Source organism: Dermacentor andersoni, chromosome 11, assembly GCF_023375885.2.
Source record: "Dermacentor andersoni chromosome 11, qqDerAnde1_hic_scaffold, whole genome shotgun sequence".
Classification (NCBI taxonomy): Eukaryota; Metazoa; Arthropoda; class Arachnida; order Ixodida; family Ixodidae; genus Dermacentor; species Dermacentor andersoni.
Genome location: NC_092824.1, coordinates 101631315 through 101647123, shown reverse-complemented (window position 1 = coordinate 101647123; position 15809 = coordinate 101631315). Strand labels below are relative to the sequence as shown.

General features: G+C 43.0%; 1 protein-coding gene across 1 annotated transcript in view; it reads right to left on the bottom strand.

Annotated features, from left to right (window-relative positions):
* Positions 1-413: 413 nt before the first annotated feature.
* Positions 414-15809, bottom strand: part of LOC126538983 (neprilysin-1-like) — a 54766-nt gene continuing 39370 nt past the window's right edge. Inside the window, exons 14-19 of the mRNA XM_050185670.3 lie at positions 11234-11301; positions 9565-9695; positions 6051-6116; positions 4116-4220; positions 3907-3983; positions 414-653 (exon numbers count right to left, since the gene is read on the bottom strand). Coding sequence (XP_050041627.2) covers positions 554-653; positions 3907-3983; positions 4116-4220; positions 6051-6116; positions 9565-9695; positions 11234-11301 — 547 coding nt within the window. The 3' untranslated portion in view covers positions 414-553. The remainder of the gene's footprint in view (positions 654-3906; positions 3984-4115; positions 4221-6050; positions 6117-9564; positions 9696-11233; positions 11302-15809) is intronic.

The window sequence follows — 15809 nt, the reverse complement described above, 5'->3', positions numbered from 1 at the left end:
GTGTTTTGTGCCAGAGTTTCAGGACAAATGTAGCAGAAATGTCGCTTGCGTCAGCATTTTTTATTAAGTGGAAATTGCCTCGAGTTACTCATCGCGCCTTCAATCACCAAATTGCGAGACAAACTTCCTAGCTTAATATGTTATTTAGCAAAATTTAATAAATTGTTTGTTCAGTGATATTCAATTTTGATTTACTGACGTCCAATGTGACTAGTAATGGGTTGTTGAATAAAAGATGTTACTGTCACCACGGCGCTGTGGTTTAAATTTTGGCTTCTTATTTTCCTTTGGAGCAACTGTCATGGTTCCAAGCAAGCGTTCACATGCAATATTTGGTAGTATGTTTGGAGTGTTCTGTAGAAAGAGATGCCTCGATATATCTCAGTAAATGAACAACGACCAGAATGCAGAAGTGTTGTATTGTTTTATAAGAAATCCTTTATTTGGGAAGTTGATTATTTAGCACGAATTTAATTTGTGTAATCCATTGTAATGTGACTTGCCATCTTGACCTCCTTTCTGTGTTACATTTATTACCCTGTACCAGCACAATTTACCATAATTTGCACTGTTTCTTTGGTTTCATCGTCGAACCATCTTCACAGTTGAATACGGAGGAAAATTCCTCCATGTTTTGCATTGGTATGTTTACTCTACAAAAAAAGTAAAAGCAAAAGTACACATAGCAAATATGTCCGAAAAGTATGTTGAATCGCGTATTATAATCATTATTGATTATTGATTTTTGGATTGCTAGTCCTTTGCAAAGTGGTGACGATGCCCAAAGTAGCATGCAGTGAACGGTTAAGTGAAAAATGAATATAATATTACTTTCCGAAAGTGCATGCTGATACCAAATTTAGACTCTTTCTTCACCAATGTTGTTTTTATTTTGTAAATCGTTCCCCGGCAACTGCTGGACTGTGTCTAAAACTGAAATTCGTAAATTTTAAGTAATACGTATGTTGTGTTCAACATAAGTTATAAACAACGAACGAGATGACGCTGAAGATCTCGGTGTGCCTTAAAATTGCGATAACATAGTATAGCGTGAATCCAGCGTAAACGCAAAGAGGAAATTGAAACTCTTGGCTCACCGTTGTGGGAGTAGAAAGCAGATTGTATATAATATGGGGAGCGGATGATTTAAGAGGAAGTAGAGACTGCATATTTTAGTAAAGTAACAACAACATGGAGCTGAAATAAGTACTGACAAAATTACATGTTCAAATTGTCCTAATATCTCATCAGAAAGGGTTACCTTAAAATAATCATCTTACATCCTAATAAAAAGTTATCAAGCCCGCTGCACACTTGATAATGCGCCGTCTCGCATCGCGGCGTTGCTGCTTTCGCAGTTGGGCTTCTTCGCCCCGTTTTCGACGTTTAGCTGAGGTTTCGCGCACTCGTATAGCGGGGTCAGACTCGCTTGCATCCTCATTGCATCCTTTCAGCAGAGCAATGAAATGTAAGCTGTTCTCTGTGTTGTAAGGGTTATTTGAATGAATGTATGCACTGTTCGCCTCATTTTGTTGAGTGCCTACAGCTTCATCCTTACGGGAATATGATCCATTGCAACGTTTTTCTTGTTCACGGGTGTGTGAACAACTAAGAAGGTAACGTGAATGTTTTTTTTTTGTTTTTTGTACCACTCGACTAGACGCCGCGCTTTTGTGCGTTCTATACGTGATTCCAATGAATGTATGCACTGTATGCTTCATTTTGATGAATGCTAAAAGCATCTGTATTGCGACAGAGATAAGCCACTGCACTTTTTCGCTTGCTTAGGAGAGTGTGATCTAAATTATGGGGTTTTACATTCGAAAATCACGATCTGATAATGAGGCACGCCATAGTGGGGAACTCCGGAAATTTGGATCACCTGGGGTCCTTTAACGTCCTCCTAAATCTAAGTACACGGGTGTTTTCGCATTTCGCCCCCATCGAAATGCAGCCACCGTGGCCGGGATTCGAGCCCTTCACCTCGTGCTTAGAAGCGCAACACCATGGCCACGAAGCAACCAGGGCGAGTTGGGAGTATGATCGATTGCTGATGATGACAGTTTTTGTGCCATGGCACCTGACGACGCGTTTTTTTCAAGGCCGTCGGGGCTACCAGCCACTTAAGGCTCTGGCCTTAATTAATACGGGAACCTAGGTGGAACAAAATAAAGCTTGCCTCCGGTGGGAGCCGTACCCACAACCGTCGCGTGACGCATACTGTGGGGGAATAACAGTGTGGCCATGCGGTTGGGATGAGCTCGTTCATCGTAGGAACATCATAATTTTCGCAATAGGAAAAGTTTCTTTTTACAGCAATTACCACAGCGAGACTATTGTTTGTTGAATACTGTCGCGTAAGAGACGGTCTCTAGCGTAATGATTTTGTTGCTCCGATTTTATTCGTATGCCACGTTAAAAAAAAAGAAAGGAAAAGAAAATGAAAACATCTAATGTCGCCGAATGGCGCCGTGTCATTAAGTTGTGCAAATTAAAAAAAATAAAATAAAATGCAGAAAACGACATTTTTGGGATCCTTACGCTATACCGCAGTCATGCGCTCGTTTTCAATGAGCAGTGAAGTCAAAGATCATTGAAATAAGCTGGTCACATTCGCTCCTTCGCACAAGCTCACTCAAAGGCACAAATTAGGCATGGACATTCCGGTGGCATTTAGCTTCAGTCCTCATTGAAAACGAGCGTGTGATTGTGGTGTCACACATAGGTTAAATTTGGTTAGGTTAAGTTAGGTTAGGCTAGTGATAGTGAGAGCACCGAGGGCGCACTGAGAAGCGGCCAACCTTAAGTTACGTGTCCCCAAGTGACACGGGCCAATCCCTGACGACGAAAAAACTGCCGCTTCACCATTATGGACTCTCTATCGGGATTTGTTCCCCACACATACTGTATTCCGTACTAGCTTGGTTGTAGGGACAAAGGGAGCGAAGCGCGCCCTCCTCTGTAGTACCTAGGCAAAAGCAGATTTCGAGAAGCAATATAGTCCTTGGATTTCTCTTTAACCACTCGCGTATGCACTTGTCAGTGGGGAAAATACGAGAAAGAAGCTCTCGCAGCTTTTCTCGTTTCTTCCCTTTCAAGCCACTTCCCTGTGTTGTGGAGGTTCGAAGAGTGTACACACTTTTGGATGAAAAACGAAAAGAATAGCTATAGAAGCAGGAATGAGTGTGGAAGCGCGTTCCGGAAGGGCACCGTAAGTCTCCAATGAGCGGCACCTACACTTGCGTTGTCGGCGCTTCGAGGGCTCCGGGAAGACGCTGCAAAAGCGTACATGTAAAGCTGGCATGCCTCTGTGATAGTCGTGTGTCTGAGAAATAGAGAAAGGAGAAGAGGATTGCAGCAACATTGAGGAGGCAGCGTCGATCTGGACGTTGTGCTGTCGATAACGGGCCAGTTACGCGGTTCCGTACTGTGTATTTTTTTCGCTATGTACAAGCGTTCGAAGCTTGATGCACGCTGCTTGGATAAAATTTGCACGTTGCCGCCATTGCCGCGTTTCTTGCGATGGCATTTTAGATGTTGACTATAGATCGGCAGAGCAATGAGAACTCACTTAGACTCGCTCAGAAAATTTCGCTTTTGCTTAAGGCCTAATCGGAATCAGACTCATCTGAATTCTAGTCAGCCGCGTTCACTCGGACTCACTCAGGGGTCAGCATGAATAAGTTTCAGTGAGTCAACTCATTAGTGAGTTTGCCAAGCTATGGCTAGTGTTAAGAACATGTTGCTGCTGTGGCCTCAAAATGTGGCTCACGCGTCGAGCTGTCCTATAACTTTCTTTTCTCTTTTAGGGATAAGCTTGCGTAACTATGAGGAGTGCCTTCTGATTGTAGACTTTGTCGTTACATTCAGCTTTATCCCTATAACACTATAGAGGCTTATACATACCTGTATTTTTCAGGGCTGTGTGGGTCATACTGAATTTGAACCTGTCGCTTCTCTTTGCGATATCGACCGCACCATACCTGCGGAAGAGAACGCCTCTGTCAGTGTTATGCTCCACAGCCTCTTTGAACTTTCGTATTCGATATAACAAAACAAAAAAAAAAAGATTTAATTTTGTTGTCCGAAGCAACATTTGGGAAAGGAGTTCATACCATTGCTTCTGCAATAAAGAATAGTTGCTTTCCAGATAGGTGTGTTAATCCAGGTAGGCGAGCGTCCTCACCACGACATTCTTCTTGTAGTAATCTTTCATAAGCCTGTAACATAAATGGATCGGGGCTCTTACTTCAGCACATTATGCAGGGTTTGACAATCTTGAACAGAAGATTCCTCTCCAAGGATTATATCTATTCGGGAAAAAAATCTGGGAAGCATCAGTTTTTGTAACAATGGCTCTGTCGTAAAGTTAAGATACGGTAATGCGTTCATTGACAAGGTTCGTTATAACTGGGGTGACAATTCAAACACATTAGTCAAAGTACCTATTCAACTATTACCTTGCGTGCCGGTGTTTTTGACAAACATTTACAGCACGGTTTAAGGCGCGGTTTTAGTCCGCCAACACCGTTAGTTTACGCATGACATATTCCTTGACCTTGATGTTGGCAACCAGGTTGATGCTTTCTTTATAGACTACTCTGGAGCATTTGGCCCAGAATTACATTCTGAACTCGTTGCTAAACTTGACGCTGTACTAAATAATCCTCAACTAGTCAATTGGATTTCAAGGCTTCTGTCACTTTGTTCCCAGTTTGTCTCTTACAGCTTGAGCGACTCTACTGCTATTCATGTGACATCTGAAGCCCCCAACACTTCCTTCTTGGGCCACTGCTTTTTTTAATATACATAAATGATTTGCCTGTTCAAATCTCTTCTAACACTCGTCTTTATGCCGAAGATTGTGTTTTATATGAAGTTATTAACTGTTCTAATGATCATTACCGCCTCCAAGTGTCATCTGCTAGGTGTTACACTTGGTGCAACACGTAGCAAATGAACATTAACTTTGATGAAGCTGTCCTTATGTCCCTCTGTGAAAAATATTCACCTTCTCTTTTTCATTACTCATTTAATAACCGCGCTGTGGGTAGTATGTCTGAGTATAAGTAAAAGCTACTGCGGCTCAAAGTGGATGTGAATACGGCACCGTGGTAGCTCAATTGGAAGAGCATCCACGTGTAATTCGAAGACGTGTGATCGTTACCCACCTGCGGCAAGTTGTTTTTCAATCCACTTTAATTTCCATTAGTTCATCATTTCTGTATATCACTTTGCAAGTACAAGTGATTTCCCCTATGTTATCCTTGGGGTCATTGTTTGTTGGCTTCTTATGGTATATTTAATAAAAACTGGGCCCCTCAGTTAACAACCTTTCTTCTCGTTTATATATATTCCGAAGACCTTGGTCCAACAGCTGCGAAATTAGAGTTTCATAAAGCTATCTATTTGATTTTATTAAACCTTTTACTTATGTATGGGCAGCCCGAGAGTGCTGAAGTCTGTGCATGTATTTCGATTTCCATAACATGCCTAAAGACAAGAACTTGCGACCATGTTAAAGAAAGTGAAGTCGGAGATCTAAACAACGCATTTTTTAGATAATATTAGATAATTTATATAATATTTGATGGCGCTATTGTTTGTGAAATTCGCATTTTAAATTAATAACTATTTTTGTTCCCACCCTCTCCCTTTACAACCAACAACGCTACAACATCTAGCTTCTTGGCGGTTCTCCCGTGATGGGTGATGGCAATTAGCGAGGAAAAAAGCAGGCGACAAAAAACAAGCCTGTGGTCTTCCTTGTGAACGAATGCTGCTGTCGTAGATCTTGTGTTTAGAGCCTAAGGCGTAGCTTGCATCTGGTCTTCTTTTTCGTCCCCATGGATTGTGTGCACTCACCTTGTATAAGGAGCGGTTCAGAGCCCCATAAATATCTACAGAAGCGATATTTACCATATATGCTAATCTTTGCGAATAAATTACCTCTGAAATATTGTCTGAGACCAAAACGGCGATTTGAAAATGGCAACTTGTTTAAGTATGACCTCGACGTAGAAAGTGCCTAAGTTCTCGATCAAACTCACCTTGTAGGCCATTCGAATACCGCCATTGTCGGCAATGTTTTCGCCGACAGTGTTTTTCCCATTCAGCTGCAGCGAGAAATGGAAATGGCCCCTTTCACAATGTGTACGTCATGTTGTTAAGAACAAACAGAATGAATGAATGAATGAATGAATGAATGAATGAATGAATGAATGAATGAATGAATGAATGAATGAAACACCCTATGGGAATGAATGAATTCTGGGGTTTTGCTTGCCGAAAGCACGATTCAGTTATGAGGGATGCCGTATCGGGGGAATGCGCTTTAATTTTGACTTCCAGGGGATCTTTAATGTGCCCACAATGCATGGGACACGGGCGTTTTCGCAGTTCGCCGCTATTGAAATGCGGCCGGGATTTGATCCCGCGACCTCGGGCTTAGCAGCGCAACACCATATTCGCTAAGCCACCGCGGTGGGTACGAAATACCCTATCACTCACTAGAACGAAGTTTAGGTGGCAGCGAAAGAGAATCCGCTAATATACTGGGAAACTTGAAACTCTTTCATGTGCAACAGACAATATTTTACAAATAGAGGTCTCTAGCGGCAATAAGCTCGTTTGTTTTGTACTTCAGTGCATCATATATAAATTTGGTGATACCAATGCGCCAGCATGTTCTTTGAATCTTCTTGCGCTTAACCAAAACAATAGCAGTAGCTAGGAATGGTCGAACTGTGGTGTTCAATAAATAAAAAGAAAGGATGCGTCACTGTTTGCAGTATACGGAGGTGCGAAGTGCCCCTGAAAATAACTCTTGAGGATGTGACGAAGCTTGAATGGCAGGATGAATAAACTTCGTGCAAGAACAGGGGCCCTATGACGTAAAACTATTTCAATATGTTTTTATTCCAATCTCCTGACGTCAAGTTTGCTTACCGCTGACGCAAGCATCGGGCGGTGACCCGCAGGTAGTCTAAACAGACCAATCAAACGCTCTCCTCGTTTATAGGAAGTCACTTTTGTTTGCTTTAAAAGCTAATAGCATTGCCTACACTGAGCGGCTTGTCTTATCTAATTGGCTGATAAGAAGCGCGGAGCACGCTCAAGTGGAGAATGATTTGATGGGCCCGAGCCAGTGCACTGAAAATCGATAACCGAATGAAGAGAGTGGTGCCCGCGTCTGCGATTGGTACGTTGTCCCTTACTTAGCTTGCTGTGGTTGGTCGAAAATTACGGCGGCATGAATTGGAAGGTTAATAATGCCCATAAAACAGATCCTCAGTAAAGAAAAGTTGGCTGAGCGAGGTAGTAAACGTGCCGAAAGTGCTCGAAAACGTTACATGGCCACGCAAGAAGCTTTATTGTACGCAAATAAACCCATGCTCTCCGGTAGGTCTGAGTAGCCAGTGCATGAGAAATCGGCGGCAGCCATCTTTTATTCATTTCGGAACGGGGCAGCCTGCGGCTATTCAGGGAAAAATTGTTTTGTGGGGCATATTAATGCATCTTTAACGTATACACGTCACCTTCGCGGTTTTGTGACGTCGCGTGACAGACAGGTGAAGTGGATGCAGCCCGAAAACATCTGATCAATAGCCGAGGGTTAATGGCGAAAAGGTATCTCAGAAATAACTATTTTTCTTTTATTCTGTCCAATCATGCATAATCAGAGTGTACACGTCATATCAGATGTGAAGCTATCGCGGTTTGCGTGACGTCACGTGTCTGACAGGCGAAGTGGGGGAGGCCCAAAACAGCTTTTGACCAATCGCGGATGGATGATTGCAGAATTGAAATAGAAAAGTTTGGAATAGCTTTACGTTGTAGCTCCCCAGTATGGCATACATTTCGAACGAACCAGCGGTAACCTGGTATTGGTTATCGCTGAAACCTATTAGAAACGCCCACGAGTGGATGGTATGAAACATTTAATGGACGTTTCAGTTATGCATTGCTTCAACTCTTGAATAGTAGCGACATTTCTAGGCTGTATCGTGCGAATGTTCAATGCATAAATAGTACAGCGTCTCATATATTTTAGCTAGGGTGTTACGTAATTCTGAACCAAGAAAGAAATGTGCAACTCTTCGGAATTATAAAAAATGTCAAACTTTTGCTTGGTCACGATAATCGATTAGTGAAACCGTCCTACCGAATGTGATATCGAAAAAAGAAATATAGCTCTGATTAGCAATCGTCTCTATATATGGGTCGTCATATTGTGCTTAGTGAAGAAATCCAACTGCAGCATGGTACTAGACCGGGCTGGTTGGTATTTCATCTTGCTACACAAGGCGGAAACCGGCAAAGGACGTCACCGAGCGACGTAGGCAAGCTCTTGTCTTTGACCTTCGTTTGCGTGCCTTGTCTGGTTCCACACTGTATATCCAGATTTAACCTAAGACCGAAGTGATTAATTTTGGTGAATAGGATAGCTCGAACTGTATTTTTTGTATTTTTTGTGTGCCGACACTGCGCTAGAGTTGCAGCAGTACAAGTCGGTCATCTTCGACAACGTTCATGGCGAATAAATGAATACAGACAGCGTAAAAAAAAAGATGAATACAAGATGGACGTCACGACAATCCCTCACTCTGAACTGAATGGTGATCACAAACGTCACGCCCTATAAACGCGTCAATATAACTGCAACAGGAAGGGACGTAAAACTAACCTGTAAATAAATATAAGGGAAAGGAAAGGGAACATTTGTTTAGACACTCGTACAGTTAGGTCTATGTATACGGTTAGGCGCAGTTGGCACTCATCCTGTCATTTACTCTGTTCGCATTTTGTATGGCTCTTTATATTTCATCACATTCTATGTGCCTCTTTATTGTTACTGTTAGATTAGTTAAGCCGCAGCGGCGACCGACGAAAATTTGCGTATATTTTAGAGGACCAGAGGTGCGCATTGCAGGGCTCCTGAACCACCCCTCGGGCTTGGTGAAATAACAGTCTGCGGATAGCATGTGCTGCTGTGGATACCTCAGCCATGTTTTGCTGTCGTACACGGTGATGCGAGCTCGCAAGCGTAGTGCGAAGTCACCTTTCTCTCAAACACTCCCTCTTCAACAGAAGCCTGCTCCTCACTCTCTTCTGGGCGCTTTCTTTCGTAATGAAGCGGATTCCCATGCCCGGCTGCTATTGGTAGCTGTGGTCTTGTACGTAGCGTAGATACCGCGGCCGCGCCCAGGGGTGCCGCGACGAGTCCACTGGCTAAGCGCACTGCGGCTCACTGAGAAATACCGCGTTTGGCTTACGTTTAACACGTTGTAGGCGACCCGCCGTGGTTGCTCAGTGGCTGTTGTGTTAGGCTGCTGAGCACGAGGTCGCAGGATTTGGCGCGCAGTTTATCCCTGAAGCTGTTCTTTTTTCGGTGGGTAAACTTGTCTATACATTTATGCCTTGCGGGATGCAAAATTTTGCCGCGAGAACGACGATCAGGCTGAGATTTACGAATACGCTTTAACATTTCTGGAATTTCTGACACTCTTCTGTGTCACTGCAGCCTATAGAATTCCCCGATTCAAAAGCTGACTGAAACCTCACCGTCATGTTGGCGTCTTCGTCGGTGATGTTCCCGTACTGATCAATGAAGCACTGAGCCTTTTCATTAAATTTCGTGCGTGTTTCGTTGGTCCACCATTGCTTCAGCTTGCCATCTGCATCATACTGGCTTCCTTCGCAGAGGATAAAAGGTACACGAGCCAAAAGGCATATTAGAAGAGGCAATATAGAGGTTTTTAATGGGACAAAAGAAAAGGTCGTGTAGGTGGGAGGTTTAGCTTCTATACGGCGTGATTATGATTTACTCACACCTAATACAAACTAGTGCAAAAAGAAATAAATCAAAATTAATATATGAGAATAAAAAGCGCAAGGACATAGTGGTCAGCTAAGAGCCAATTGGTGCCTAAAGATGCGCATCACTAAAGATAGGAATTATAGGAGTTTCAATTCCTGCAGCGATAGAGGGGCTATAAAAGATGCCGTAATATATAGTTCCGTATTAACCTTGAACACCTGGGGTTCTTTAATGTACACCCAAAACACGGCATATAAGCGTTCTTGCATTCCATACCCACAGGAATGCGACCCGCTGCGGCCGAGAATCGAATGATTCCCGGCTGATGCGCAGGACAACATAGCCGCTGTAGCACCGCAGCTGTGGGTGCAACGATAAAAATCCCGATTCGCGTGCGAAGGAATGGCCGATTCATTTCGCAAGATAGGAGTTTCTGGGGTGCAGCGGTCATCTTTAGCGTTTGATTTTGTTTAGTTTTACAGTTTGCCTTTTGAAGAAACTCTCGGAAAGATGCCTATTTGTTTTCCTTACGCACTTATCGGGCCTATTTAAGATACCGTTTCCCAGCTTACGTTAGCGAAGTGGTTGAAAAAAAAGATGATTGAAAGAACACAGGGTTAGGACATACGGTGTTCGGTCAACAGGCCTCTCACGGTGCAACACCTTAGGCCTTAAATTAGTTCTTGCGCTGTGTTTTTCTAATCATTCCTTTCTTAAACCGCTTGGCTAACGCTAGCTTGGACACCACATATTAACACGAACTATGCATATAGAAACTCTTTAGGGAGAAGCTTGCTTTGACTTTGTGTGATATTACGTTAGGTATGACATTCGGCAAGAGCTATCTGGTGAGAAAGAAGCAGCAGCTCAGCAGCAGCAGCAGCGCAAAAGCCGAAGCAGAAGGCAAAGAAAGCTTTGCTTTTACGAGGACGACGACGGCATGACAACGACGGCCTGTTGTTCGAGCTCACTTGTGCACTTACTAGCATCAGCCGTGGGCCGCCTCGATCCGCACTATAGCTAGTGTTTGTTTTCTCTATGTCCTGTACTGGCCCATTGTTCAAGACGGTCCCCAGCAGCCAGCAAGGATAACAATAGTACAACGAAATGTCATTCAGTAAGACACTCGCACTTGGCAAGAGCCACTCGACAAGACAGAAGCCAAGCAGCAAAAGCAGCAGCAAAAGCAGCAGCAGCAGCAGCAGCAGCAGCGGCAGCAGCAGCGGGGAAGTCGAAGGAAGTGGCAAAGAATAAACGTCGCACGTGTACTCCCGAAGAAAGTTTTCAGCGTATTACTGCAGGAGACACAATCGTTTCTTGACATTTTCACAGGAAATGTCCTTTGTAAAAAAAAAAAAAATGCGAAAGAGCCTTCTAGGCATTAGTACCTTTTTTTTCACTACGGATATTTACCTTCGTCATCGAAGCCATGCGTCATTTCGTGTCCGACTACCATCCCGATAGCTCCAAAGCTGAGGGAACTGCGAATGGGTGGAAATAATTCAGGTTTATTTTTTGGAAACAGTGCAATAATTAAGTTCTGGTCAGATTTCCGATTGCTGAAAACACGTTTGCTGGAGGCTGGCAAAGCAAAGCGTATTTGTATCCTATTAAAAAAACAAATATTGACACAAGTGTAATGCTATGCTTGCATAAAGATTATGTTAGGTATTAAGGTATTGTACCGCCAAAGTGTGTATACGAGAAATGATATCGCTGATGACGAGGGCAGCAAGAATCTTAGCGATATTGTTCAGGTCTCCGCACGAGAACCCTGCGTTTATAATTTCAGCTCTTTGTGCCTTGTTTCCAAAGAACGAACGCCAAATGCTCATCGTGATACCAGACATGTGTGTTTCTATCAACATTAAGCATCGTCTTGTCGTTTGTTGTTTAGGGTCTTAGCGGATTTATTATTATTTGCGGGAGACACGCCTTTACCTGTGTCTTTCGAGGCAATTTGGTACCTAATTTGCCTTGAATAAACTGAACGAAAGGAAGAAAGAAAGACAAAGAAAGAAAGAAAGAAAGAGAGAAAGAAAGAAAGAAAGAAAGAAAGAAAGAAAGAAAGAAAGAAAGAAAGAAAGAAAGAAAGAAAGGAAGATGTAGGGTAGTAGAACTACATTATGTAAGCAGAGTGCTTATCTGAGCCGCAGGTTTTTAATCCGTAAGCATTCTTTGAAGAGCACCCCAGCCCGTCACGCCAAAAGTGCAATGTCTTGTCTCTGCACAAAAATTCGAAATTTGCGAAGTTAGAACATTTAATCGGTATAATAGTGTAAACGTTGATGATTGGAAACATTATAGGCAATACAGGACAATCGAAACCAAATGAAAAGATATGATTGATAAGAGAGAACTCCCATAACGATACACAGGACTCCTTAATGCATGGGAAGCCTATAGTAGGCGTGGGAGAACTGAAATTTTTGGGTGGGCCAACTTCAAATTTGTGGCTGCAGTAACTTAAATTTGGGATGCGCCAACTTAAATTTGGGAGTGGGCCAACTTGAATTTTGGAGCTTGGCCAACTAAACATTGGGGGTGGGCGAATTGAAATTAAACAGTTTGGCGAACTTAAATTTGGGAGCTGTCTAACTTACATTTGGGAACGGCCCAACCTATATTTGAGGTGGCCCAACCTACATTTGAGGTTGCCCAATCTACACTTGGGGTGGCGCAACCTACATGTGGGGATGTGCCAACTTGAAATTTCGCGGTGGGGCGACTGAAATTTAGAGGTGTGCCGACTTGAAATTTGGGTGTAGGCCAACTGAAATTTGGGATGAGCCAACTGAAATTGGGGATCTGCTTACGCATACTTAGACAAGTCCAGCGCAGTTTCTGCGTACTGTTTTTATTGCCAGTGCTGAACAGAACTGGCGTAAACAAATAACATACACAAATGTGAACAACGTAACTGAAGGGGATGTTATGCGGGCTTTGTTCGGACCCCGAAGAACCAAAAAACAGATAACTTAATTGAAGCAGCATTACTGTGTGATTAGGAGCCCTGTTCTACAACTTTCAAAGCGCTTAAAATATAATTGGCTGAATATTATTGCGTGTGTTATTCCAAAGCGGCCTCTCTAAAATGAAAGCAGGGAGGCGAGTATTGAAGAAAATGTAATCATGGTAATGGTATATATCATGGTAATCAGCGATACATTCTAAACACATCGTCCAGAACTCCTCGAAAGAAGACGGATAACGACTGATTCGTGCGAGAAGGCATGAAGTGCCTCGAAGGCGTCTCACTCATTGACTCTCTGCCGGACCAAGTATTACAAGATGGACCGCCTTGCCCTGGTGCCTGGGACGCTAGACCAATTGCGCTGCATTCCCATGGTAGGTTATAAACAGGGGGTCGAAACCAATCCCTAACCGAAGATTGTACCCAAATTGAAATTGTAGCCGGACTGAACAGGAAACAAAACAGGTGTTACTAGAATATGAGTCAACCTGAACCGAACCTAAACCAGAAACAGTAATGTAGCTTATCGGTTCGGTTTGAAACAGTTGAAGCTGGTAGGGCGACAACCAGCGCTCATCGAAAAAAGAATACTCCGAAATAATTACTTCTCCAGTGGTCATACAGCATTAATACATTGTTACGACCACCAGGTTAAGTTGCGTGCGAGAATACGTATAGAAAATACGTATGTGTTCTTACGTATGTACCCCACTTGGTATGTACGTAGCCCATACGCCCACCTAGGCAGAGACGCTTGCGCTACTGAACTCCGCCATGCCAGTTGCATTCCGCGGCCGAAACGGCTGTTTCAAGGCCTCCACGGAGTGACCATTTCGGTCGAAGTTCCCATTTCGGCCGTTAGGTCAGCTCCCTACTAAATAAATCGGAAAACCTACCCGCTAACACATGCGGATGGCGAAAAATGTCGGTATGCTCAAGAAAGAAAAAAATATATGGTGGCTCTGGTGTTTGCGATAGCAGAGCCACGCATAATTTTTTGTTTTCCACTGCGAGAAAGAGGAACGCCGACGCGAGCGCGCGGGTACTTATGAGAGAGCAATGACGTCACACCACCTGTGTCCCCGCCGCCCCTTCCCCTCTAGGCTCCACCCACCCTCGCCCCATCGCTATGCTGCACAATGCTATTTTTATACTCTGCTTTCATTCTCTCTCAGCTCTCTCTCCCCCAGGTTTGCGAATCTGCGGACGTCAAGAGAAACCCAGCGAGTTTCTAACAGCTCCACAGTAAAATAGGAAAACCAACTATTTCATCAGCAGGGCCTCTTGTAGTCACAATACTGCAGTCGTTAATGAACGCCGTCACCTCAGCGCGCTGTAGCAGCTACTGCAAACAGCACGGGAAATCTGCGTTTGTTGCTCGCTAGCTAGGGTTCGACACACGTTTGGCACGTCCAAGCTGAGTAAAACGCTCCTCGATTTCTACAAACCATTACCGGGGCACACGGTGCACGCTTTGCAATTTTTGTTCCCGCTTAGGCAGCGCGAAATTCTGCGTCAGGTGCACATGCTTAAGAACAATCGTCGCAGTGTGTTGCATGCGTTACTGACTCAAAAAGAAATCATAACAGATATGTTTCAAAATAAGGAGATAGGCGCAGGCATACACATAGATTTTACAAAGACTTTTGACTTGATAAACTACACAATCTAACTGCATAAACTGGCAAACCATGGTGTCCGAGGAAAAGCTCAAGGCCTTATGAATTCCTATTTGTCGAACAGAACTCAATATGTAGACTTCAAAAATTCATTGTTTACAATACAAAATATTAGTGCAGGAGTACCCCAAGAAACCATTTTGGGATCGCTCTCATTTTCAATCTATATAAATGATATTGTGCAATGTGTAACTCATGGTATGATTGTATCTTACGCTGATGACACTTCGGTGTTCATATCCGCGAGATCAGAAAGTGTAATTGAAGACAAAGCAATCAGCGCACTGAATGCATTAAATACATAGGCAAAATCAAGTTGTTTGTAGATTAATTTAAAAAAAAACCAAAAATAATATTGCACTTTCCAAAAGTGAAGGTAATTTCCAGGCCGTTGAACGGGTTCTTAAGCTCTAATACTGTTGAAATAGCGGATTCTGTTAAAATACTTGGCGTTATATTTTCAAAACATTTGGCTTGGAATGATAATATTGAATATAGTAGAACTAAAGTGTCGCGAGCTGTCGATGTTATGCGGCGCCTGCGCGGTATTCTTCCTGTCAAGGTTAGGCTGTTGCTATGCCACGCATTAGTCCTCTCTCTCTTTTGCAATATTGCAGTACCGTTGGATGCACTAGGGTTGTCACAAATTTATCCAAGCTTCACCTTCGAAAAAGAACTGTAAGATGCATTGCAGGTCTGCCTCACTGCTCCCCCACACGTAACTTGTTTTTAATATATAAAATCCCGCCAGTCTACAGTTTATACAATTATAGACTTTTAATGATCTATAACCACTCCTAACAAAGTGATAAAAATTATATTTTTATATCTGGCCAAACTAGAGAAAAACACGCATATCCAGCAGACTAGACATAAAGAAATTTGGTTAGTGCCGACACCCAGTGCACACTATACCGAGCAGACTTTTTCTTATACTCTTCCAGTATAGTTAAAAAAATATACAAAGGACTGTTTGACCCTTTTGAGCAATCAAATGATGCTATTAAGCGAGTTTTCTTAGCAATATTAGGTGATAATATTGCACTCAGTTTGAAGCTATACCGTTTTTTTCGTTTCTCCATATCCTGTTATTTGTTTTTCTAATGCATGTGTTTGTGCTGCAATGTATAACGCTACTTTTTACGCAGTGTCTTTGTTATGTTGTTTCAGTGTTTATTTGGAAAAATGAAGATCTCTGCTTGTGTACTGTACTACCAAGTTGATAAAGGGGGCAGGACCTCTGCCAAGCTCGTGAGCTTTAGTCCTGTCTTCTTCTCTGTCTACGATAAAATAGAAACTGAATTGAAACGGTATTTGTTCACCGTTCAGAATATCA